Source organism: Pelophylax lessonae, assembly GCF_965119305.1.
Source record: "Pelophylax lessonae genome assembly, chromosome: 10".
NCBI classification, from domain to species: domain Eukaryota; kingdom Metazoa; phylum Chordata; class Amphibia; order Anura; family Ranidae; genus Pelophylax; species Pelophylax lessonae.
The window spans coordinates 13935912-13963270 of NC_138777.1; the positions used below are offsets into that span (position 1 = coordinate 13935912).

At 45.5% G+C, this 27359-nt stretch overlaps 1 protein-coding gene across 2 annotated transcripts in view; it reads right to left on the reverse strand.

Annotated features, from left to right (window-relative positions):
• Positions 1-27359, reverse strand: part of MICAL2 (microtubule associated monooxygenase, calponin and LIM domain containing 2) — a 398277-nt gene that overhangs the window by 29006 nt on the left and 341912 nt on the right. For both annotated transcript variants that reach the window (XM_082270277.1, XM_082270276.1), the window contains 4 exons: positions 19500-19582; positions 16462-17512; positions 10534-10619; positions 7460-7552 (listed from right to left, as the gene is read on the reverse strand). In XM_082270277.1, the coding sequence (XP_082126403.1) occupies positions 7460-7552; positions 10534-10619; positions 16462-17512; positions 19500-19582 (1313 nt within the window). The remainder of the gene's footprint in view (positions 1-7459; positions 7553-10533; positions 10620-16461; positions 17513-19499; positions 19583-27359) is intronic.

Consider the following 27359-nt stretch of genomic DNA (forward strand, 5'->3'; position numbering starts at 1 on the left):
GATTCCAATCTTATGTTTGAACTATGACTCCATCAGAGTGCCTTCTTACATCAGGTGTCCCCCATCAGAGTGCCCTCTTACATCAGATGTCCCTATCAGAGCGACCTCTACATCAGGTGTCCTCATCAGAGCGCCCCCTTACATCAGGTGTCTTCATCAGAGTGCCCCCTTTCATCAGGTGTCCTCATCAGAGCGTCCCCTTACTTCAGGTGTCCCAATCAGAGTGCCCCCTTTCATCAGGTGTCCTCATCAGAGCGTCCCCTTACTTCAGGTGTCCCAATCAGAGTGCCCCCTTACATCAGGTGTCCTCATCAGAGTGCCCCCTTACATCAGGTGTCTTCATCGGAGGGCCCCTTTCATCAGGTGTCCCAATCAGAGCACCCTCTTACATCAGGTGTCCTCAAGAGCACCCTCTTACATCAGGTGTCCTCGTCAGAGCACCCTCTTACATCAGGTGTCCTCATCAGAGTGTCCCCTTACATCAGATGTCCCAATCAGAGTGCCTCTTTACATAAGGTGTCCCCATACATCAGGTGTCTGCCATCAGATTTCCCTTCTTACATCAGGTGTCCCCATCAGAGTGTCCCCACCATACATCAGGTGTCCCCATCAGAGTATACCCATACATCAGGTGTCTGCCATCAGATTTCACTTCTTACATCAGGTGTCTCCATCAGAGCGCCCCCATACAACAGATGTCCCCGTTAGAGCCTCTCTTACTTCAGGTGTCCCCATAAGAGTTCCCCCTTACATCAGCTGTCCCCATCAGAGCCTCACTTATATCAGGTGTCCCTATCAGAGAGCCCCTTTACATCAGGTGTCCATGTCAGAGCGCCCCCTTACATCAGGTATCCCCTTCAGAGCATCACTTATATCAGGTGTCCCTATCAGAGCGTCACTTATATCAGGTGTCCCTATCAGAGCATCACTTATATTAGGTGTCCCTATCAGAGTAATCCCTTACATCAGGTTTCCCCATCAGAGAGTCCCTGTACATTAGGTGTCTTCATCAGAGTGCCCCCTTACATCAGGTGTCTCTATCAGAGGGCCCTGTTACATCAGGTGTCCCCATCAGAGATCCCCCTTACATTTGGTGTCTTCATCAGAGTGCCCCCTTACATCAGGTGTCTCCATCAGAGTACCCCTTTACATCAGTTGTCCCCCTCAGAGTGCCCCCTTACATCAGGTGTCCCCATCAGAGTGCCCCCTTACATCAGGTGTCCCCATCAGAGTTCCCCCTTACATATCAGGTGTCCCCATCAGAGTGCCCCCTTACATCAGGTGTCCCCATCAGAGTGCTCCCTTACATTAGGTGTCTTCATCAGAGTGCCCCCTTACATCAGGTGTCTCTATCAGAGAGCCCTGTTACATCAGGTGTCCCCATCAGAGACCCCCCTTACATATGGTGTCTTCATCAGAGTGCCCCCTTACATCAGGTGTCTCCATCAGAGTACCCCTTTACATCAGGTGTCCCCATTAGTGTGCCCCCTTACATCAGGTGTCTCCATCAGAGTGCCCCCTTACATCAGTTGTCCCCCTCAGAGTGCCCCCTTACATCAGGTGTCCCCATCAGAGTGCCCCCTTACATCAGGTGTCCCCATCAGAGTGCCCCCTTACATCAGGTGTCCCCATCAGAGTGCTCCCTTACATTAGGTGTCCCCATCAGAGTGCTCCCTTACATTAGGTGTCTTCATCAGAGTGCTCCCTTACATTAGGTGTCTTCATCAGAGTGCCCCCTTACATCAGTTGTCCCCCTCAGAGTGCCCCCTTACATCAGGTGTCCCCATCAGAGTGCCCCCTTACATCAGGTGTCCCCATCAGAGTGCTCCCTTACATTAGGTGTCCCCATCAGAGTGCTCCCTTACATTAGGTGTCTTCATCAGAGTTCCCCCTTACATCACAGTGCCCCCTTACCATTTTGTTGCCATGCAGGTAAAGGGTGGGAGGCAGAGCAGGTTGCAGGTTTGATGGAGTTTAGTCCTCCTGTGATGCTGGTGGGGGCGCTCTCATGATGTCACTAGTTGTTAGGACACTGGTAGTTCTAGCAACCAACCACGGTAGAGAAAGGATGGGGGGGGACACACCTGCACTGGCAGTCCAGATAGAACTGACTGGACTACGCTCCACCCCTTAGTGATGCTTTCTATAGAGATTGACCTGACACTTCAAGTGTCATTTGGACCATGCAAGATGGCGGCACCCAGCAGTAGTGTCAGGGTTTTCGAATGTCTGCACCAGGGAGACTTTTACAGATAAATAAATCATAATAAATATATAAAATGCAGATATGATCTTATGGGAGGGACTTTGTTGCAATGAATGGTCTGGGACATGGTGCGATGCTGCTCAGCTCCATGCTAAAGACGTGCATTCTGCCAGCTTGGGTCGTACGACACTCTCTGGCTGATCTATGGCAAACGAGAGGAAGTCATTTCATTTGGTAATCTTGAAGCTTTTCTGATCACGGCTCTGCTCCGCTCCCCCCACATTCCCTGTGCCAGCTCCTGGTATTTCATGTTATTCACACTGCGCCTCCAGGACCGGCTTATTGCCTGTCGGTGCCAAGCAGACACAGTTTATTCCTTCGACCAGAGACCCGGCAAAAATAACCTTCTTCTAGCCGTGAAACACCCGAGACATGCAAAGACCTCCATTAACAGTGCAAGTCAGATTACTACCGCTTTGTGCCAGGTGGAAATGAGAATCCAAACACAAAAAATATTTTCAAGAAGTTTAATATAATTCCCACAAGCCGGTAAAGATCGGTGCCAATCGTGATACTCGGAGTCTGAGGAAAGAGACTCCACTTCTTAAGCCTGCAGTGAATCTCAAATGCCTGACCTGTGCATGGACTCTGAGACTGACAATGCATCGCCCCCATCCATCTTCAATGCCTGAAATATGTTACTGCTTTATGCAGATTGGAGAGATGGCAAATAAGAGTTCATTTTAATCACCCCTTTTCTGCCTTTGTTCTCTCATCTCCTCGTTTCTGAGTCCAACGCAGAAACTGATATACCGATATAGAAGACGAATGGCAAACAGATCAACCAAAACTTTATGACCACTCACCTAATATTGAGTAGGCCCCCCCTTCTGCCACCAAAACAGCCCTGACCCGTCGGGGCATGGACTGCACAAAACCTCTGAAGGTATGCTGTGATATCTTGCACCAAGTCATCAGTAGCAGATCCTTTAAGTCCATGGATCGGACTTGTTTTTTCAACACATCCTAGAAAATCTAGATGCCAAGTCAATACTCACGGCAGCCATCAGGGGTGGGGGTGGGGGGTGGGGCAGCCCATACTAATGTAGGGGGCCCAGGCGTTCCGAGGGGCCCGGCCACCCAGGCCCCAACCAACGAGACAGAGTTGTTGCTAGTGTAGTAACTAGCAATTGCTAAAGCAGGGAGGCTGCAGAGTAAGGCCGTGCAGCTGAAGGGATGTCTCTTTGCTGGATTGCGCTGTCTCTTTGCTGAAAATATGAGGCTGTCTCTTTGCTGGATCGGGATGTGTCTTTGCTGAATATATGAGGCCATCTCTTTAATGGATTGGGATGTGTCTGCTGAATAAATGAGGCCATCGCTTTACTGGATTGGGATATGTCTTTGCTGAATATATGAGCCCGTCTCTTTACTGGATTGGGATGTCACTTTGCTGAATATATGAGGCCGTCTCTTTGTTGGATTGGGATATCTCTTTGCTGAATATATGAGGCTGACTCTTTACGGGATTGGGATGTCTCTTTGCTGAATATATGGGGATGTCTCTATGCTGGCTTGGATTCAGTTTCATATATTAAGTTGTAAGAGTGTTAAAATAGAAGTGGGTGCACTGAAGGACTCTGTGGGATGGCCAGTGGGCGGATTCGGTGAGACGGCCAGAGGGCGGGCCCTGCAAAATGTTGGTGGTCAGGCCCCAAGGGGCCCAGGCCTAAAGCTGTGTAAGGGGCCCCAAAATTTCTGATGGCTGCCCTGTCAACACCTCAAACTTGTTGTTGTGTTCCTCTAACAATTCTTAACTTCATCAGACCAGGCCACCTTCTTCCATTGCTCTGTGGTCGAGTTCTGATGCTCAGGTACCCATTGTAGGAGCTTTTAGCTGTGAACACGGGTCAGCATGGGCACCCTGACCGGTCTGTGGCTACACAGCCTCATACACAACAAGCTGCGTTGCTCTGTGTGTTCTGACACCTTTCTATAGGAAGTAGTATTATTATACAGGATTTATATAGCGCCAACAGTTTGCGCAGCGCTTTACAATGTGAAGGAAGACAATACAGTTACAATACAGTTCAAAACAGGAGGAACTAGAGGGCCCTGCTCGTTAGAGCTTACAATCTAGAAATTGACTTTTTCAGAAATATGAGCTACCGTAGCTCTTCTATTGGATCAGAAAACACGGCCACCCTTCGAACCCCACGTGCATCATTGAGCTTTGGCCGCCCATGATACTGTTGCCCGTTTTCCAATACTCCTTCCTTAGACCACTTCTGGTAGGTCCTGACCACTGCAGGCTGGGAATATTCTACAAGAACTGCAGTTTTGGAGTTGCTCTGACTCAGACATCTCCCCATTACAATTTAACCCTTGTCAGAGTCGCTCAAATCCTTACGCTTGACAATTGCCCACATCAACTTCAAGGACAACATAATCACTTGTTGGCTAATATATGCCATCCAGATCTTTATATCACTTGAGGTATCACCAGCAGGAGGAAAGAGGTCCTGATTTCTCTATATAGATCTGTATATCACTAGAGGGATCCCCAGCAAGTGGAAGGAGGCCCTGATTCCTCTATATAGATCTTTATATTACTAGAGGGTTCACAAGCAGGAGGAAGGTGATCCTTATTTTTCTATACACTGTAGATCTCTATATCACTAGAAAGGTCACCAGCAGGAGGAAGGAGGTCTTAATTCCTCTATATAGATATTTATATCACTAGAGGGATCACCAGCAGGAGGAAGGAGGTCCTCATTCCTCTATATAGATCTTTATATCACTAGAGGAGTCACCAGCGGGAGGAAGGAGGTCCTCATTCCTCTATATAGATCATTAGATCACTAGAGCAGGGGTGGGGAACCTACGGCCGCGGGCCTTGTGCGGCCCCCGAAATCATTTGGTCCGGCCCCCCGTGCCGCTTGGTCTGTCTGTCTGTCTCAGCTGAGCTGTCAGAACGGAGCCAATGTTTCCTGAATAGTTCTGGCTCTGTTCTGACAGTCTGAGTGAGTCACAGGCGGAGTGATATGAAATGCACTCCGCCTGTGAGGAGCCAGTAGTGAGGGCCATTAGTGCCCACAGCAGTACCAGCCAGCACTACCAGCCTGAGCCAGCAGTACCCACAGCACTACCAGCCAGCGCTACCAGCCTGAGCCAGCAGTACCCACAGTAGTACCAGCCAGCAGTACCAACCAGCAGCACCCACAGCACAGAAGTTCTTTTGAAAACTTACCACCGCAAAGAGTTGACTGCGCTCCAGACAGACTGCAAACCTGGAAAACCAGTAACAAGTAGCAACATCACCAATACCAGCTAACATCACACACCTCACCAAAGAGAAGCAGATCCAGCCATCACATTAGGGGTGAGTTAATTAAATGTTTGACCAAATATAATAGGCTAATTGAGTTGAGTTGATTATTTTGTATGGTCCCCGAATGATGTTATAAACATCCAAATGGCCCTTGGCAGAAAAAAGGTTCCCCACCCCTGCACTAGAGGGATCACCAGCAGCAGGAAGGAGGTCCTGATTCCTCTACAGAGATATTGATATCACCAGAGTGATCACCAACGGGAAGAAGGAGGTCCTGTTTCCTCTATATAAATCTTTATATCACTAGAGGAATCACCAGCAGAATAAAGGAGGTCCTGATTCCTGTACAGAGATATTGATATCACAAGAGGGATCACCAGCAGGAGGAAGGAGGTCCTGTTTCCTCTATATAGATCTTTATATCACTAGAGTGATCACCAGCAGGAGGAAGATGGTCCTGATTCCTCTATATGAGGGGTGGGGAACCTAAGGCCCGGGGGCCGTATGCGGTCCTCAAAGTCATTTGGTCCGGCCCCCCGTGCAGCTGAGTCTCTCAGCTGATCTGTCAGAATGGAGCCAATGCTTCCTGTATAGTTCCAGGTCTGTTCTGACAGTCTGAGTGAGGCACAGCGGAGAGACATCAAATTAACTCCGCCTGTAACCAATACAGGAAACAACGCCTCTTCCTCCAGCGCGGCGCCGCTGCTAGCCAGCATTTCCCATCAGCAGCGCACACAGCAGTACCAGCCAGAGCCAGCAGTACCAGCCACAACCAGCAGTACCAGCCAGAGCCAGCAGTACTTACAGCAGTACCAGCCAGAGCCAGCAGTACCAGCCAGAACCAGCAGTACCAGCCAGAACAAGCAGTACTCACAGCAGTACCAGCCAGAGCCAGCAGAACTCACAGCAGTACCAGCCAGAGCCGGCAGTACCAGCCAGAACTGGCAGTACCAGCCGGAGCCAGCAGTACCAGCCAGAGCCAGCAGTACTCATAGCAGTACAAGCCAGAGTCAGCAGTACCCACAACAGTACCAGCCAGTAGTACCCACAGCAGTACCAGCCAGCAGTACCTACAGCACAGTACCAACCTGAGCCAGCAGTACCCACAGCAATACCAGCCAGTAGTACCCATAGCAGTACCAGCCAGCAGTACCAGCAGTACTAGCCAGTAGTACCAGCCTGAGCCAGCAGTACCCACAGCACAGTACCAGCCAGCAGTACCAGCCTGAGCCAGCAGTACCAGCCAACAGTACTAGCCAGTAGTACCAGCCTGAGCCAGCAGTACCAACCATCAGTACTCACAGCACAGTACCAGCCTGTGTCAGCAGTACCAGCCTGAGCCAGCAGTACCCACAGCACAGTACAAGCCAGCCGTACCAGCCTGAGCCAGCTGTACCCACCAACAGTACCAGCCAGCTGTACCCACCAGCAGTACCAGCCAGCTGTACCCACCAGCAGTACCCACCAGCAGTTCTTTTCAAAACTTACCACCACAAAGAGTCAAGTGCGCTCCAGACTGACTGATGCAAACATGGAAAAAGAGTTGCGAGTAGCATCATCATCAATACCAGCTAACATCACACACCTCACCAAAGAGAAGCAGTTGCAGCCATCACATTAGGGGTGAGCTAATTAAATGTTTGATCAAATATAACAGGCACATTTTTAAGTTGATAATTCTATACGGCCCCCAAATTATTTTATAAATACCCAAATGGCCCTTAGCAGAAAAAAGGTTCCTCACCCCTGCTCTATATAGATCTTTATATCACTAGAGGGATCACCAGGAGAAGGAAGGAGGTCCTGATTGCTCTGCATAGATTTTTATATCACTGGAGGGATCACCAGCAGGATGAAGGAGGTCCTAAGGGGCAGATGCAATGGACCACTTGGTCATTATCTGCCATCACTCTTCTATGTCTCACCTGAGCCTTGTGCAGCCTCTTCAGCTCTTCCTGTTTGGCTCTCTGTCTGGCATCTCTCTCCATTCTCCTCCGCTGTTTAGAAGCCGGGGAATTCTGCAAGAAGAGGATGGTTAAAGGATCAAGTGACCATAAACATAAAAAAAATTAATAAATACATGTACCGCACTAAAAGTGTTAATAAACCCAGAACCAAAAATCTAACAAATTGCAGCTTACCAATCATTAGATGTGGTGGCTGCATTTGTTTTCCTTTTTTAGGCTTTGCCCCCTCTGTTTTCACCTGGTGATCGGGCCAGTAACACACCTCCTGTTTTAGAGTACCCCCGCTCTGGATGAAGGAGCACAAGGCGCACATTTGAACAGCAGTATTGTTAATCTGGGGGGATGGGAACGTTAGATGTACTAGCAGATTTAAATGCACTAACAAATTGAAGCCAAACTCCAGCTCACACTTTATAATCAGTTACAGCAAATAGCTTTTTTTTTCCTTTTGGGATAAAGGTTTCACATAAATAAATGAAAGCTAATCGTTGTAAGCACCCCTACCAGTGATAATTGGTTTGTCTCTGATACATTCTGCTAGAGAGCTTGTTCTTATAAAAAACAACAGACTTCTGAATCACCAGATTGAAAATACAAGACCAAAAGCTTAAAAAAGGAAACGAATGCAGCCATCACATCTAAGAAATGGCAAGCTGCAACATAATAAATGTTTGCCTTGTGAGTTTAATAGTAGTCATGAGACAAACATGGAGGCTGCCCCTAAAAATGTTAGTAGTCTGGCTGTCTGGTCCCAAAAATGTTGGAGCCTGGTTATAAACTATTTGTTGTGCAAATGTCTCAACATTCACACAGCTGTCACAAATAATCCCCCTTTATGTGTCTTATATGTGTATTTCCAATGCTTTTTAGCTCCATCTAGTGGCCATAATTAGGTATTTTCCTGATTGTGGTAATTCAGCAAAATATACCTCATTATGGCCACAAGATGGAGCAATCACAGAAAATAAACCAATTAGACGCTTTATGAGGATTATTCGAGATGAGTGTGTGAATGCTGATGCATTTTCACAGCATTTTTTTTTTTTTATACATAGACCCTTAAAAGTCACTGACCTGGAATTATGCTGCCTTCATTTTTTTTTTATAAGTATACTTTTACATTAACTGCTTGCCGACCGCCCGCCGCATATATACTGCGGCAGGCTGGCTCAGCTGCACGAATCGACGTAGGGGTACATTGGTTTCGTGGGAGTGGTGCTGGGGGTCGGGGATGCCAATGCATGGGGCTGGCGGCACCGATTGCCGCCGGCCACCCACGATGGCTCCCCGCTGAGAAAGAAGGACGGTCAGCTGTTGTAAACACATCCGACCGTTCTCTCTGAAATGATCACAGAGCTCCTGTGGTCCTTCTATATAGGATCTCAGGTCTCTATGGTCTTTTCACAAGTCCCTCCCCCAACAGTTAGAATCACTCCCCTAGGCTCACACTTAACCCTTTGATCGCCCCTGGGTTAACCCCTCCCCTGCCAGTGTCATTATTACAGTAACAGTGCATATTTTTAGCACTGATTACTGTAGTAATGTCACTGGTCCCCCCAAAATTGTCATAAATGTCAGTTAGGGGTCCGATCTGTCTGCCGCAATGTCGCAGTCCTGCTAAAAATCGCAGATCGCCGCCATTACTAGTAAAAAAAATAAATAAATAAAAATGACATAAATCTTTCCCGTAGTTAGTAGACGCGATAACTTTTGTGCAAACCAATGAAAATACGCTTATTGCGATTTGTTTTTTACCAAAAGTATATAGCAGAAAACAAATTGGCCTAAAAGAAATAAAAAAAAAATATTTTATGTTTTTTAATGGGAATGTTATATAGCAGAAAGTAAAAAATATAGTTTTTTTTTTCAGAATTGTTGCTCTTTTTTTGTTTATAGTGCAAAACATAAAAATCGCACAGGTGATGAAATACCACCAAAAAGAAGCTCTATTTGTGGGGAAAAAAGGGCATAAATTTTATTTGGGTACAGCGTCGCACGACTGCGCAATTTTCCTGTTTATAGCGGAGTTCCACCCTAAAAATTAACTTTGCGCCATCCTCTAGCTTAGATGAACCTGAAAAAGAATTGGATAATTAAAATTTTCTTTTTGTTTCACTTACCTTGTTTTTAATGAAAATATACTTACCTTCCTTCCTCTTCCTCCCTCTGCGGCCGCGGCCCGCGCCGTCACTTCCTGCTTGCATTGACTCCTGGGAGATGAGCATCATTGCTCCCATGAGTCAATGCGCCTGCACTGGCCCCGCCCGTCACTTCCGGTGCAGGCGCGTCGTTCCCTGCTGAACAGCTTCTGGGCATGTGCAGAACCAGCTGCGGGGTGACGCGCCTGCACAGGAAGTGATGAGCATGACATTCTGGGACTCCGACGTCACGGAAGAGGACACAAAGAGGGACGCTCCGGCTTCAGCTGCCCACACCTGAGATGGCAGAGCTGGAGAAGACATTTTCAAGGTAAGTATTTCTTCTAAAAGGTAAGTGCGACCCGGGACAGTTCAGAGGCTATCGTTGCTTAAATGTACCAGCCCTGACTGTCCTGGGGGTATTTTTAGGTAAAAAATGTTTTTTAGGATGGAACTCCGCTTTAAGTAACGCAGTGCCGAATCGCAAAAAAAGGCCTGGTCATTAAGGGGGCAAATCCTTACGGTCCTGAACTGGTTAAAGCCTCGTTCCTGCCAAAAACATTGAGTTTCTTTTCGGATAGAATTGGAAATATTTGAGCTTTTATTGGACTCTTATTGCTACCCATGCCCCTTGGCAGTCAGGGATGGAGAAGCGGTGGGGGTGGGGTAAGAGTGAGTATAAGGTGGTCACATGGTGGGGCTTTGAAGAGTTCCAATCACTTTGCCCTGAGTGTGTCTTATAGAAATGCAGCTGCAACCAGATTCAGCAGGCTTTTCATAGTGCCTCCAGGCAGGACGGAAGCTTCTTTTCAAATGTTACTGAGCAATCCCATTGGTCAGCTGCTGAAAACCAGTACAGGGGGGGGGGGGGAGGGGAGTTTATGAAAGGGTTACCTTAAATGACGAGGAGCGTGCATACGGTAAATCTTCTTCGGAGGAACTTGAGTAATTCTCACTTTTTGCCACTCTGTTTTTCATTTCTGAAACAATAGAAAACAAAAATGTAATTGTCAGTTTAGACCCAGAATGGATTTCAGAACACCTGGCACCGGCTGACGTACATCTTCACCATCCTGGGCCCTAGGGGCTGCTTTATGCCTGGCTCCTGTCCAGCGCCCCCCACCCCCGGGGCCCCTTTCCTGACAATCCCAGCTCTGTGTGTATCTGAGACACGGCAGACAAGGCGCTGGCGCGGTTGTATCTGTAAACAGCAATTAGCCGGGGTGACAGCGCATGAATGCACTTAAGGGCTCCGTCTCTAATTAAAAATGGATGTTTCAAGGTTGGAAAATATACGTATTTTTTATTGTAATAAACGATGGCGGAACGCTCGCCAGCTCTTAGCAAAAATTAGTCTTCCGAGTCTTTTTGCGTCTGGAACGCGGCCCTCTACGCGACATCTGTTCAGCGTCCCCGGGCCTGTGGCGTCAGGGTGTCTAAAACACAAAGCCACTTGGTGAATAACATATTTGGAAAGGACATGGGGGGGCGCTGTGGTCATACGCAGCCAATCAGAATTCAGCTATTGCAGCAAGACCTATGAAAGGTTATTTCTGATTGGTGTAGGGTACAATGTATCTCTTTATCTCATTATTTACCATAAAACCGTCTTACTTGAAGAGGTTGTAAACCCTCCCTTATAACTTGTACCTATAGTAAAGCCTATGATAAGGCGTACCTATAGGTACTGTAAATATCTCCTAAACTTGCACCGTTTAGGACAGGGGTCTTCAAACTATGGCCCTTCAGTTGTTCGAGAACTACAATTCCCATCATGCCTAGTCATGTCTGTGAATGTCAAAGTTTTACAATGCCTCATGGGATGTGTAGTTCCGCAACAGCTGGAGGGCCGTAGTTTGAGGATCCCTGGTTTAGGAGATATTTACTTTTAATGCAGCCGATGGCGTCATCAGCGCATGAGCTCTGAAGGAATGGCCACCCGAGCTGTTCCTTCAGAGCCCTGTGCCATGAATGGCAACTCCTGCATGCATGCGTGGGAGTGATGTCATCGCGCCTCTGGCCAATCAGATGGCCGGAAGACACGAACCAGGAAGAAGGACGGCCGAACATGTCTGCCGTGTCTCTGCTGAGTGGGTGGCTCTGCGGAGGCTTCGTTCTAAGGTAAGTATTACATAATGAGCTAGTAGGCTATATCATGGCATGTCTTCGTATACTGTGCAAGTAACATTTGGCGGTCTATTCTAACAGTCACTCAGAGGAGTATATGCCTGCTTAGCAACTTCTTGGGGTCCAATACCATCTTATTAATATATATTCACCTAGATGTCCTGTTTAGTTCGGTATAATTTGTATGCTGTCTCATGAGATGTAAGGAACATTTTGGTTAACTATCTGGCTGAATACATCCTGCATTCCACCTGCATTTCTCGCTGCCTGTTTGTAATTTCCTTTTACAAGCATTTTTTGATCAATTCCTCTTGAACCAATACTCCTGACGAAGCAGAATTTCCGCGAAACATGTTGAGTAAGATTGGAGGAATTTAAAGTGGCCCCTATATATGGAGAGCTACGAACATCCAATCTGTATCAGAGGGTCTTTTTTTCATTGAATTATTGCTTGCATTCGGTTCACGTTTTGGCCTAGGTGCCTTTGTGGACCACTATATTATGCAGTGTATTGAACATTGTCCTCCCTATATGGGTGGTTGTTTTTAATATTTGTAGATACAATAAAATGTATATATTTTTTATAACCATTGTCTTGTAAGTCTTTGCGGTACCATGAAAGTCGAAAGAAAGAAAGAAAGAAAACGAGAGAAAGAGAAAGAAAGAAAGAAAGAAAGAAAGAAAGAAAGAAAGAAAGAAAGAAAGAAAGAAAGAAAGAAAGAAAGAAAGTAGGAAAGAAAGAAAGAAAGAATTATAAAAAAAAAAAAAGAAAGAAAACAAGAAAGAAAGAAAGATTTGAAAGAATTTAAAAAAAAAAAAGTAAGAAAGAAAGAAAGGAAGAAAGAAAGAATTATAAAAAAAAAAGAAAGAAAACAAGAAAGAAAGAAAGATTTGAAAGAATTAAAAAAAAAAGAAAGAAAGAATTATAAAAAGAAAGAAAGAAAGAAAGAAAGAAAGAAAGAAAGAAAGAAAGAAAGAAAGAAAGAAAGAAAGAAAGAAAGAAAGAAAGAAAGAAAGAAAGAAAAGAAAGAAAGAAAGAAAGAAAGAACGAGAATTAGAAAAAAAAAATAGGAAAGAAAGAAAGAAAGAAAGAAAGAAAGAAAGAAAGAAAGAAAGAAAGAAAGAAAGAAAGAAAGAAAGAAAGAAAGAAAGAAAGAAAGAAAGAAAGAGAAAATACAAAAGAGAGAGAATGAAAGAAAATATAAAAAAGAAAGAAAGAAACAAAGAGAAAATACAAAAGAGAAAGAAAGAAAGAAAGAAAGAAAGAAAGAAAGAAAGAAAGAAAGAAAGATAATTATTAAAAGACAACTAAGAAAGAAAGAAAGAAAATATATATATAAAAAAGAAAGAATGAAAGAGAAAATATAAAAGAGAAAGAAAGAAAATATATAAAATAAATAAAGAAAGTAAGAGAAAATATAAAAAAGAAAAAAAGAAAAAATATAAAAGAGAAAGAAAGAAAGAAAATATATATATATATAAAAAAAGAAAGAACGAAAGAGAAAATAAAAAAGAGAAAGAAAGAGAAAATATAAAAGAGAAAGAAAGAAAATATATAAAATAAATAAAGAAAGTAAGAGAAAATATAAAAAAAGAAAGAAAGAGAAAATATAAAAGAGAAAGATAGAAAGAAAATATAAAAAAGAAAGAAAGAGAAAATATAAAAGAGAAAGAAAGAAAGAAAGAACGAATTATAAAAAAAAATAGGAAAGAAAAAAAGAAACAAAGAAAATGAGAGAAAGAGAAAGAAAGAAAGATAGAAAAATGTATAGGTAAGAAAGAAAGAAAGAAATTATAAAAAGATATGATAGATAGATGAAAAAAGAATGAAAGAAAAAAAGAATGAATATAATAGGGATGGATGGATGGATTGACTGATAAATAAATTGATAGATGAAAGAAAGAAATAGAAAATATTAAAAAGATGGATTATATAGATAGAAATAGATATAGCTATATAATAGGAAAAAAATAGTAAATATTAGATAGACAAGCATACATAATATAAATAGAGATAGATTGATTGAAATAGATATAGATATTAAATAGAAAAGAAGAGAAATTGTTAGAAATAGATCCCGGTAACACTTGATAATAAATGATAATGATCATTAACACAGTCAGTTACCATAGGAGCCGTTTACAAATCGCTTTATCTCTTTTACCGCTGTGGAATATTCTGGCGTCTCGATGCCCTTTTACTTGCACATGTAAATAATAGTCTGTAGCGGCGAGGTCTGCGGGGCAAGGCCGCTGCGCATTGTTTTAGAAGCACTCAGCTTAACAATGTCGGTTTGCAGAAAGGAGAAGTTATTAATTGTTTATCACAATATACAGACACTTCCTGACACCGATCATCCGCTGAGATAGGACCGGAGAGCGCACAAAGCGCACTAATGCCCCTGGTAATGTGCAGCTTATGGAGGACTAGCGCAAGTCAAGGGCACCAATAGGGAGCACGCGTGCACCTGACCAGTGCGGGCGAAGGTCCACAATGAGAATTCGATGTTTCCAATTGTTTTTTACGAAGAAAAATGCAAAAAATGGTGAAATATACAAATCTCGCAGGTTGAACTGCTTTGGCACAGAATGTTGTTTTTTTTAAAAACGCTTAAAATAAATGGATCACCCTGATGGGAGGGGGGGGGGGGCGGTCAGCGGAGGTAGGTAGACAGGATATTTGTTATTCACCTGATTAAAATTAAAGCAGAACGCTGGCCAAAAATAACAAAATAGAAGTGAATAACATTAAAATATAAGATAAAAATAACAGCTTCTGTTGCAATATTCACTTTACTCCAGAGTTCTCCCTCTGCAGTACTTCTTTTCCACCACAAGATGCCCTCATTCTGATGGCCAACAGAAGTCTTTTCTCATCCCGGACCAGCCCCCAACCTGTGACTAGACTGTGAAAGGAGAAGCAGCACAGTGATGAGCTCATCTCCCTGTCACTCTGCTCTCTCCTCCTATCAGTATGCTCCTTGTCAGAGTATACAAACTGATTGGCTCCTTGTGCTGCTTCTTTCTCTCACACTCCAACCCTGCTGTCCAGGGACTGACACAGGGCAAATTCAGGCATTTACACTGCTTGCTTCATTTAGTGATGTATTCATGGTTGCAGAGCTGCAACAATATGTGTCTATTATATTCAGCTTTCAACTAAATCTAAAGCCAAAACCTTTTGGGTAAAATAAGGAATAGATTAAACCCCTGTTAGTTTTTCTTTTTTTTTTTTTTTTTTACTGTGTCCTAATAAAACAAATTCTTTTCACTTCCCGTCCCATCCTGTCCCAGAGACATAAGAGGAAATTGAGAGGAAATCCTCTTGTTGTCACCAGAATAAATGTCCCCCATTGGGTGCTTTTCCCTCACCACCTGTTCTGGTGAGAATTATAAATACCATACAGATGTTATAACCCGACCCCCCCATTCTATATAAAACCAAAAACGATGACCTTTAACCTTTTTATCATCACTGTTGCATGCTATAAGTTGGTGGTGGCGGGAATTATTTTTATTATTCAGATGGAAGCAATTTGGCAGCTGCCAATCACTTCCACACACCCCCTATCAGTGCTGGAAAAAAAAAAATATTTTTTTTACTTTCTGCTATAAAACACATCCGATAAAAAAACTTGAAAAAAAATCGAATTTCTTCATATATTTAGGCCAATATATATTCTGCTACATATTTTTGGTATAAAAAAATGCAAAAAAGCGTATATTGATTGGTTTGCACAAATGTTATAGCGTCTACAAACTATTGGATATTTTTATTTATTTATTACTAGAAACGGCAGTGATCAGCGACCTTTAGTGGGACCGCGATATTGCGGCGGACATTCGGACACTAACTGACACTTTTTGGGAGCCAGTAACACTAATACAGTGATCAGTGCGCTAAAAAAAATATGCACTGTCACTGTACTAATGACACTGGCTGGGAAGCCATGATGTGGCATGGATGCGGCACGCATGAGCACTGACGTGGCTTGGATGGGGCACGGATGAGCACTGATGTGGCATGAATGTGGCACGGATGACCACTGATGTGGTATGGGTGAGCACTGACGTGGCATTGATGAGCATTGACGTGGCATGTATGTGGCAAGGACGAGCACTGGCATGGCACGTATAAGCACTGATGTCGAATAGATGAGCACGAATGTGGCATGGATGAGCACTGAGGTGGCATGGGTGGGCACAGATGTGGCATGGATGTGGCATGGATGTGGCATGGATGAGGCATGGATGAGGCACGGATGGGCATAGTTGAGCTATATAGAGGAGGAAGAGGATGGGTGCAGCTGCAGTTTCTCTCCTCTCCTCGCACGCTGTACCATTCGTTGTGTACAGTGTGCGAGTAGAGGAGAGAAATGAACCAGACATGCGCCGGTTTGTCATTGGATGGAGCGATCACGTGGTAAAGGGCCGATGTCATTGGCTCTTTACCACAATCTATGATGCGCCGGGTCCCCAAGACACTTCCGTGTGCGCGCCCCAGGGGGCATGCAGGAAGCGCGATTCTGGGAGAACATAATTGTACCGCCCTCCCAGAATTAGGCGACTGCACTGTAGCCATCATTCGGCTATGGCCCGGTCGGCAAGTGGTTAAAATATACTTATATAAAAAAGGTATTTTTTCATCTTAAAAATAATAAATGCGCATTTCAAAAAGCTCTAACATTCACTCACCTAGCGGAGGAACAGAAAGCAGACTTGGAGCCACCATGGAATTGGCCCGTTGTCTCTCCTCCACTTCTTTTTCGTTTGCCTTCCTCCTAATGGCCCATGGAACATACCAAGAGTCGTTGGAAAATGCACTTGAAGGATTTTCGGAGGGCCTGCTGATCGACCTCAAAGATGAAAAAATTGAGTCTTTCCTGTTCCGGAAAGGTACATCTGAATAAGCGCTGGTTTGGTGGTTCTCTCTAAGGGTGAACCTCTCCAACATTTTTGGCATGTCCTCCACTTTTGAAGAAATGTTGGATCTTTGAGAAGAATTCCAAGACGGACCATCTTTAGACGTTCTGAAATCACCTCGAGGTGTGGAGGAGCGGTTGGACAAAAAGTTCATTTCGGTATCGTTAAGGTCAGTCTGGATTTCTGAATTGTTAAAGTTCCTTCTGAAAAACGTACTGGGAAAATCAAAATAGTTTGTCTGCGATGCTGGCTTGGGTTTAGCAACTGGTTTTGGGCTCTCAGAAGTAGAGCCAACCGAACGCAAGAAGGACCTTTTTATGGCGCTAGACAAGATGGAGAACGCAGACTTTGGCTTGCTCTCCGCCTCCCCTCCTGGGTCATGGTTGACATAAGAGGGCTGCTCATAAACGTTTTTGGTTTGCCTGGGGTTGGCCGAATTCCAGTCTAGAAGGTTTGATTTTTCCTCGTTGGAAAGGACTAACTTTTTTAATGTTGGGTTTGCCAGCTTGTTTGACTCATGACGTTGTAGGTCTTGCTTGTTCCTTTCATCCTTTTGATCTCCTTTTTCAAAAACATTATTGCGGTTGATGAAATACTCTGAAGGGTTCTCCGATGGGTTGTAGGAATACTGATAAGTAGAATTTGGATACAAAGTCCTAGGTGCCCCATAGTCACTGTATTTTGGGGCCACATGGTTGCTGGACAAAGCTTTGTAATGAGGAACATAAGATGGTATGTCAGGGAAATCCTCCTCTGGAGCTTTATAACTCTGGCCAGCAAGGTGAGGCTGGGTGAAATGTTCTGGAGTATTGTTGTTAAATACCTGCATAAGAAAGACAGTTAAATGCCAATATGAGCACAGCACTATGAGTATCAAAATGGCCTCCTAAATCATTATACACTACAAGAAGAAGAAGAAGAAAAAGGAGAATGATCAAAAGGAGAAGGAGGAGGAGAAGAAGGAGAAGAGGAAGAAGGAGAAGGAAAAATAGAAAAAGGAGAAGGATGAGAGGGAGAAGGAGAAGAACGAGAAGGAAAGGGAGAATGAGGAGAAAGAAAAGTAGAAGAAGGAAAAGAAAGGAGGAGGAGGAGGAGAAGGAAAAGAAAAAGGTGAAGAAGAAGGAGAAGGACAAGAAGAAGGGGAAAGAGGAGGAGGGGGGAGGAGAAAAAGAAGAATGATAAGAGGAAGCAGGAGAAGGAAGAAAGGGAGAAGGAGAAGGAGAAGAAGAAGGGGAAGGAGGAGGAGAAGAAGAAGGAGGAGGAGGTGGAAAAGTAGAAGAAGGAAAAAAGGTGGAAGAAGGAAAAAAAGAGGAGAAGAAGGAAGAGAAGAAGGCAAAGGAGGAGAAGGAGAAAAAAGAGAAGGACAAGAAGAGGAAAGAGGAGGAGAGGGAGAAGAAGAAGGATAATGATGAGAGGCAGAAGGAGAATGACAAGAGAGGGAAGGACAAGAAGGAGAAGGGGAAGAAGGAGGTGAAGAAGAAGGTAAAGAAGGAGGAGAAGGACAAGAATGAGAATAAGGAAAAGGACAAGAAGAAGGGAAAAGAGGAGGTGAGGGAGAAGGAGAATGATGAGAGGAAGAAGGAGAAGGAAGAGAGGGAGAAGGGCAAGAAGGAGAAGGAAGAAAAGGAGGAGGAGAAGGAGGAGGAGAGGAAGGAGAAGGAGGAGAAGGACAAGAAGGAGAAGGAGGAGAAGAAGAAGGACAAGAAGGAAGAGGAAGAAGAAGGAAGAGGAGGAGAAGAGGGAGATGTAGGAGAAGGGAAGGAAAAGTAGAAGGAGGAGAAGCATAGGGAGAAAGAAGAAGAAAGAGAAGGAAAAGTAGAAAAATGTAAAAAAAGGAGGAGAAAGAGAAGAAGGAGGAGGAGAAGAAGGTAAAGGAGGAGGAGGAGGAGAAGCAGGAGGAGAAGAAGGAGAAGGGGAAAGAGAAGGAGGAGGAGAAGAAGGAGGAGAAGAAGGAGGAGGAGAAAGAGATGTAGGAGAAGGGGGGGGGGGGGAGTAGAAGAAGGAGAAGAAGCAGATGGAGAAGGAGAAGAAGAAGGAGAATGAAAAGTAGAAGAAGGAAAAAATGAAGAGGAGAAGAAGAAGAAGGAAAAAAGGAAAAGGAGAAGGAGGAGGAAAAGAAGGAGAAGGAGGAGAAAGAGATGTAGGAGAAGGGAAGGGGGAAGTAGAAGAAGGAGGAGAAGCAGAGGGAGAAGGAGAAGGAAAAGTAGAAGAAGGAAAAAATGAGGAGGAGAAGGAGAAGGAAAAAGGAGAAGAAGGAGAAGGAGGAGGAGGAGAAGGAGAAGGAAAAGAAGGAGAAGGATAAAAAGGAGGACAAGGAGAAGAAGGAGGATAAGGAGAATAACAAGTAAGAGAGGTAGGAGAAGGGGAGGGATGAGAGAAGGAAAAGGAGGAGAAGTAGAGGGGGAAGGAGGAGAAGAGGGACAAGGAGAAAGAAAAGTAGAAGAAGAAAAAAGGAGTTGGAGAAGGAGAAGAAGGAAAAAAGGAAATAGAGAAGAAGGAGGAGAAGAAGGAAAAGGAGAAGGAGAAGAAGAAGAACCTTTTTTTTTATGGTTCAAAAGGTGTTTAGTATATATGCATTTCCTCAGTCTCCTCCCATTGATCAGGCTGCAACATTTTAACTCAATAGCAAGCCACAAGTAAGGAGGCTGCAACAGGGACTGATCTGTGTCAGACAATTGTGAACACAGCCAAGAACTGCACAGGCAGTGACCACTGACCAAATATGAGTAGCTGTGGTTATTTTTATATTACACCTACTCTTCATTGATTGCTTTATAAAAGGTATATGCCTCTATGCCCCTCCCTTTTACCTCATCGTCTGGAGAACTGAGAGCAGTGGGTGAGTCATCTCTTGTCACATGAGAAGATTTTCGGCCGATCAGAAGTGGGAAAGCTAAGAAAAATAAATAAAGGCGATTACATTGGCTGCCTTTTCAAAAATCCCATATACAGTAAAAAACATAAAGGACAGAATCATGTGTATAAATATAAGAAGCTTTCCTTTTAAGTGCATAAATCTGACCTCCGGCCTCCCCTTAAGTCTTGCACAGTTGTACCGGCTCCTTTCCTGGACTGAAATGTCTTCCTCTGATTTTACTGCACACTGTGAGCTTCCCACAATGTTCATTAAAAGCTGCAGCAAATCAGATACAGCCCACCACAATCCCTGGCTGGAGGAAGTCCAGCGTCATCTAGCACTTTCCTTCTCAGCTTAACTGTCCTTGATAGGGCTGGTTCAAGAATTTTTATCTACACAGGCGAAGGTGCATCTTGCAGGAACTGATTCCATTTGTTTCCCCTTGCAGCAGCTGAAAGAGGTGGAGAAGCCAGCTTTTAGCTGCTGCAAGGGGAGACCAACAGGGGATTGGTTCCCGTAATTCCTTCCCACTTGCTGTACCTAACCCCCCCCCCTACTCCTGCCTACATCTGATTCCCCTGCTGCCTGGGCCCCCCTTCAAACATGGAGGCTCAGTATTACGAGTAGGTGTTCTCTAGGGCATTCTGCATGCAAATGAAGTCTACATTGTGGTCATTGCCCGGACAAGGCCATCTAGAGCTCAGGGCGAACATGCCAAACTGCGCACCCCCTCCCCCCAAATGTGTTTGCAAATATCTAATAAAAAAAATATTGAGCACTAATCTGCATGCTTACCCCCTAAGCATAAATTTGCCTCCACCCGGGACAAATCTGCCCCCCTTTGCTAAAATCCCCCTTTCCTGCACAAATCATTCCTCCCCCCTTTCCCCTCTCCAGCTCAAATGCTCTCTCTCCCCCCAAATCCCCCCAGCACACATCACCCCCCCCCAAAACAAATCACTCCACCTAGCACTCCTTATATTTCCCCCGAGTACACATCCTCTGCCCCCCACACTCCAAATCCTTCCTCCTAGCACAAATCCACCCCCCCCCCCCCCCATTTCCCTTCCTAGCACAAATACCTCCTCAATCATCCCTGCTGTCACAAATCCCCCTCCTAGCATAAACCACATTCCCCTTTTACCATATCACCTCTTCTATCACAAACACTCCAAATCCCCCCTCCTACAGCAAATTATCTCCCCCCCCCCCGTCCCAACACAAATCCACCCCAAATCACCTTTCCTAGCGCCCCCTCAAAATTTCCCCTCCTAGAAAAATTCTTACCCCCTGCTGCCCCCCAAATTCCCCCACTCAACACAAATCCCCTTCCCCCATCTCCTTGTGGTGCCTCCCTGCACCAATCTCACATCATGCCACAGCGCCTAGGGCAGTTTCCCCTCCTGCTCACCCCTTTTCCCGGCCCTGATCATGGTATGTGTACAGCTGTGAGTTGGTGGGGGGTAGGGGGCGGTAAACTGCCCCGGGCCGCACATGTAAATGAAGCCTTACAGATTTCATCCAATATTTCTCACCAGCGAATGGCAAGTGATTGATGTCGGAGAATTTACCAATTATTATTATTATTATACAGGATTTATATAGCACCGATAGTTTGCGCAATGCTTTACAATATGAGGGAAGAGAATACAGTTACACAGGCATGCCACGGGTCTTATAGGAAACTAAGGCAGGCAATAGATTATGCAATTTTCTTTCCTTCCACCACAGGCGGAAGGAAAGAAAATAACTAAATTCCCCCATCAATACAGTCACTGTTGGTAGGGAAATCCCTCCTGCAGTGCTATTGCCTTCCCGGCTGGCAGAACACGATGATTACTGCTAGTGGCTATAGCTGCCAGCAGTATTCGCATGCAAAAAAATCAGACAGACTGGCTGTTCCTAAGTTGATCGATGGATTGACTTGGGTACAGGGCTGCCCAAAGACATTGTGTTGCCTGGGTCCAAGAATGAAATACTGCCCCTCTCCCAAAAAAAAATCAAGCCCACCAAAAGGCCCCCACATCCATTATTTTACATAAATAAAAAATGTATAAAATATTATTATTATTATTATATAGGATTTATATAGCGCCAACAGTTTGCACAGCGCTTTACAATATGAGGGAAGACAATAGTTGCAATACAAATCAATACAGGAGGAATTAGAGGGCCCTGCTCCTTAGAGCTTACAATCTAGAAGGGAGGGTCAAGTGAAAAAAAAAGGCAATAACTGTGGGGGGTGAGCTGATGGAGAAAATGGAAGTACGGTCAGGGCCGGCGCTACCTGTAAGGCGACCTAGGCAGCCGCCTAGGGCACACCTTAGCAGGGGGCGCCGGCATCCTGCACCTGAAATCAACAATGGACCGCCGGCCGTGCAGCACTCATCATGCTGTGCCTTGCCTGAGAGCTACAGCAAGCCACACTATGTCAGGGCTCCAGCGTCGCCGAAATCCCCATAGGAAAGCATTGAATAATGCTTTCCTATCAGGAGGTCTAATGCGCGTACGCGGCCATTGCCGCGCATGCGCATTAGGTCTCTCCCGCCGACGTCCCCTAATGCGCATGCGCCGCAAAGGAGAGTAGGTGGAGCCTGACCCAGCGTCGAGGTAAGTTACTGAGGGGGTTTTAACCCCTTCAGCAACTTGGGATGGAGGGTGGGAGGGAGAGGGGCACTACATGGTCCTGCAGTGCCAGGAAAACTAATATGTTTTCCAGGGGGCGGCAATTTTTATTTTGCCTAGGGCGGCAAAAATCCTTGCATCGGCCCTGAGTATGGTTGTTAGGTGTGGGTAGGATAGGCTTCTTTGAATCAGGAAGGTTTTCAGGGATCTTCTAAAAGCTAATAGAGTAGGAGATAATCAGACAGATTGGGGTGAGGAGCTCCATAGGATTGGAGAGGCTCTGGAAAAGTCCTGGAGTTGAGCATGGGAGGAGGTGACGAGGGAGCTAGAGAGCAGGAGGTTTGGAGAGGAACGAAGAGAGCCATTAGGTTGGTATTTTGAGACTAAGCTAGTGATGTAGCTGGGGGCTAAATTGTGGATGGCTTTGGAAGATGTTGTTAGTATTTTGAATTTAACTCGTTGGGTGAGACGAAGCCAGTGGAGGGATTGGCAGAGAGGAGTAGCGGATACTGAACGATTGGTAAGGTGAATGAGTCTGGCAGCAGCATTCATGATGGATTGAAGGGGGAGGAGCCTGTGTAGAGGTAAGCCAATGAGAAGGGAATTGCAGTAGTCAAGGAGCGAGATGACCAGGGAGTGAACTAGGAGCTTTGTGGTGTCGTTGGTTAGAAAGGGGCGTATTTTGGAGATGTAGTGGAGGTTGAGGCGGCAAGATTTGGACAATGATTGGATGGGGGGCTTGAAGCAGAGTTCAGAGTCCAGGACAACACCTAGGACCTTGGCATGTGGGGATGGGCTGATAGTTGTGCAAGCGGTTTTGACAGAGAGATCGGGGAAAGGGGCACGTGGTGGAGGAAATATTATAGTTTTGGATAGATTGAGTTTGAGGAAGTGGTGTGACATCCAGACTGATATACTGTATCTGCTAGTAAATTAGTGATACACGAGGAGACTGAGGGAGAGAGCTGAGGGTGGATAAATAGATTTGGGTATCATCAGCGTAGAGATGGTATTGAAAGCCATAGGAGGCTGACCCAGAGAGGAGGTGTAGATTGAAAAAGGGGAGGTCAAAAAACAGAACCTTGGGAAACCCCAACAGAGAAGGGAAGAGGAGAGGAGGAAGTAGAATTGTAGGTAACGCTAAAGGTGCAGTTGGATAAGTAGGAAGAGAACCAGTGAAGAGTACAGTCACAGAGACCAAAGGCATGGAGTTTTTTTTTAGGAGTAGGGGGTGGTCAACTGTATCAAAGGGTCTATTGGCAAGATGTAGAAAGATGACACACACCGGTAGTTGCTCTTAAAAAATCTTCATCTTTTTTCAGGAACCACAGAACACAACTGCTGATAAGATCAGTTGACGCGTTTCAGCCTAAAAGGCCTTAGTCATAACAGAGTTATGACTAAGGCCTTATAGGCGGAAACATGTCAACTGATCTTATCAGCAGTTGTGTTCTATGGTTCCTTAATAAAGATGAAGATTTTTTAAGAGCAACTACCGGTGTGCGGATCATCTTTCTACATATGTACTCAGATAAGCGGCTGTGGATCGGGAACCCGGGAGCTCGTTTATTGGTGAGCTATATGGGTAGTAGCGCTGCTCCTTCTGTTTGTCTATTGGCAAGACCCCCTGATGTGGGATTTTATAGGGTGAAAATATCACCAAAACAATCAAAAGTGCATGAAATTAATTTACATATATGTATAAAAGACAATACAATACAAAAGTAAAATAAAATCACATAGCATTGCGGTTGAAGTGTATATTACTGTTGTGTAGGCGTAACCTCAAATCAACTGCAATAAGGTGAGCTTGGCAACAGGAAGGATTGTGCTATTGGATCTCAGATTCTGACCACATCCTGCCAATGCTGTGTGTAGCACTCTTACATTTTCTACACGCTTCAGCCATACTTACAGGAGTCGGGGTGTATGTTCCTTCCTGGTCCTCTCTGTTCTTTCCCCCCCAGTGTTAAAGACCTTTCCAATCAATTGGGTCCTTATTCTATGTACCCCTTGTGGTTCCGTGGAGCTATGGCTGGCCCCCATTTGATTTACCTTTTGAGCTACAGGCAACAGCAAAAACCATTCTTTGGTGTTTTTAATTATGCAGTTCTTTCATTGTTGTGCAGCACCAGCAGTAAAAATGCACTGTGTAACCCAATGGCAGCTGGTGCCACATGGGCCGGGGGGGCAGCAGATGGACCACACCATACACCCGCCCGGACCACACCAGCTCGCACACCATATCATTCCCCCAGCCCCCCCGCACCGTCGTCACCCTGGACTGACATGGAGAGCAGGCAGCGGCGACTTCCCCTGGCGGCAGTGGCTTCCCCTACATCTCCTCCCTCCTCCTTGACCAACAGTATGGTCTCTCCTTTCGGGCAATCAGGAAACGGGTCTCAGGACTCGCTTCCTGATTGGCTGGGAGGAGAATCAGTGTGATAATAGCCCAGCCTTTTTTGAAGCCTATTAGAACCTCTGGCTCTAATCAAAAAACCCTTTGGAATCCATGCGTCCGGCGCCCTGCATGTAGATTAGGGGGCCGGACGCATGGACAGGGGTGGCGGTACTCCCAATGGACGGGCCGCTACTGGTGTAACCATATACCCATGGAGAAGAAAAACAATATGATTTTTCGAAACGCGTTGGGTTCATATCTCTGTCATTACAGTTGATTTGAGGTTACGCTTACACAAAATTAATAAACACTTCAGCTGCAATGCTATGTGATTTTATTGGACTTTTGTATTGTATTGTCTTTTGTACATATATGTAAATTAAAATTTCATGCACTTTTAATTGTTTTGGTGATAGCAGAGCAGCTACTGCAGATAGGGACAGAGCTAAGGGTCTCTCTCTCTCATCTCCCTCCTCACTCTCCTCTCTCTCTCAGCCCCTCTTGTATCTCTCAGCCCCCGATCTCTCTCAGCCCCCATCTCTCTCAGCCCCCATCTCTTTCTCTCAACCCCCCATCTCTCAGTCCCCTTCTCTCTTATACACCTCTCTCTCTTAGTTCCCCCTCTCTCTCTTACACCTCTCTCTCAGTCCCCCCTCTCTCTCTCTTACACCCCTCTCTCTCAGCCCCACCTCTCTCTCTTACACCCCCTCTCTCTCACCCCCCTCTCTTTCTCAGTCTCCCTCTCTCTTACACCCCTCTCTTTCAGTCCCCCCTCTCTCACACCCTCCTCTCTCACCCCCTCTCTCTCAGTCCCACCTCTCTCTCTCACACCTCCCTCTCTCTCACCCCCCTCTCTTTCTCAGTCCCCCCTCTCTCTCTTACACCCCTCTCTCTCAGTCCCCTCTCTCTCACCCCCTCTCTATCTTACACCCCTCTCTCTCAGTCCCCTCTCTCTCACACCCTCCTCTCTCTCACCCCCTCTCTCTCAGTCCCCCCCTCTCTCTCTTACACCCCTCTCTCTAAGTCCCCCCTTTCTCTCTTACACCCCTCTCTCTCACACCCTCCTCTTTCTCACCCCCTCTCTCAGTCCCCCCTCTCTCTCTTACACCCCTCTCTCTCAGTCCCCCTCTCTCTCACACCCCCCTCTCTCTCTCATCCCCTCTCTCTCAGTCCCACCTCTCTCACACCTCCCTCTCTCTCCCCCCTCTCTTTCTCAGTCCCCCCTCTCTCTATTATACCCCTCTTTATCAGTCCCCTCTCTCTCACCCCCCTCTCTCAGCCCCCCTCTCTCAGTCCCCCTCTCTCTCTCAGTCCCCCCTCTCTCTCAGTCCCCCCTTTGTCTTTTACACCCCTCACTCTCAGTCCCCTCTCTCTCACACCCTCCTTTTTCTCACCCCCCTCTCTCTCTCAGTCCCCCCCTCTCTCTTACACCCCTCTCTCTCAGCCCCCTCTCTCTCACACCCCCCTCTCTCTCACCCCCCTCTCTCTCACCCCCCCTCTCTCTCTAAACAACTGAGCAGTTTGAGCAGTGCTGGGTCTAACTGCTGCCCCTGGAGGATGGGGATTACTGGGGGCTCTGAGCGAAATGCGCAGATGAGAGGGGAGCAGGCGCTGTACCTGCCGGGCCATTACTGTAGCAAGCCGTGTGCGATCTCCTCACGGGGATCAGATATATGGTGGGGTTAATGGAGTTCTGTCCTCCACCCTCCTCTGGATGCAGTCACATGGCCTCTGACACGCTGCTGTTGCACCTGTTGCAGTTTGGGCACTCGGGTTCAAAAAGGTTTGCCATCACTGGTCTAAACTATAGGGATGTGGGCATTATTTGCCAGTATTTAGCAGCTATTCGTATTTTTAACTGTATTAAAGGCAGCAGAAAGGTCCAGGAGTAGGAGTACCGAAAAGTGTCCATTGGTTTTGGCCGTTAGTAGATCGTTTAGTTTTAGGAGAGCAGTTTCTGTGGAGTGTTGAGGCCCAAATTTAGACTAAAGGGGGATCAAGAAGGCTATTATGGCAATTGCTGTGAATTCTCCAAGAAGACCGAGATTTTTGGTCTCAAAGCGGAAAATCCATAGATTGCATTCGCAGCAGCTAATGTGAATTGAATGGGCGAATGTATGCAGCAAATGTTTTTCAGAAATATGGTAAATCTTTTGGGTGTGCCTGTAAAAATGTGTCTCTGTTTAGTTAACCCTACAAGAAGTTTGAACCATCCTCTGATGTCTGAGGTCAGTTTTACACCAGAAATTTGTCCCAATTCATGAAATAAAATCCCCCGGGACTCCAGTGAGAATCTGAAAAGAAATGACAATAAGATTCTGTACAGAAACCCCCTGAGCGTCTCTCCCAAAGGTCAACTTTTTTTTTTCTTTTCTGGGTGACAGAAAACTATTTCATGCGGCATTTTTGGAATTCCTTTTAGGCATGTGCTCACAGCTGCTATGTGGCGGCTGGAATGCCAGACTGCTGGGAATGGAAGGAGGAGAGCGCCCTCTGGTGGCTGTGTTCTGCATCACACTGCAGGACCAGGAATGTTATTAATCACTTCAGCTTCAGAAGGTTTACCCCCCTTCATGACCAGGCCATTTTTTGCGATACAGCACTGCATTCATTTAAATGACAATTGCGCGGTCGTGCGATGCTGTACCCAAATAAAATCAATGTCCTTTTTTTCCCAACAAATAGAGCTTTCTTTTGGTGGTATTTTATTACCTCTGCGGTTTTTATTTTTTGCGCTATAAACAAAAAAAGAGCAACAATTTTGAAAAAAAAAAAAACACAACACAT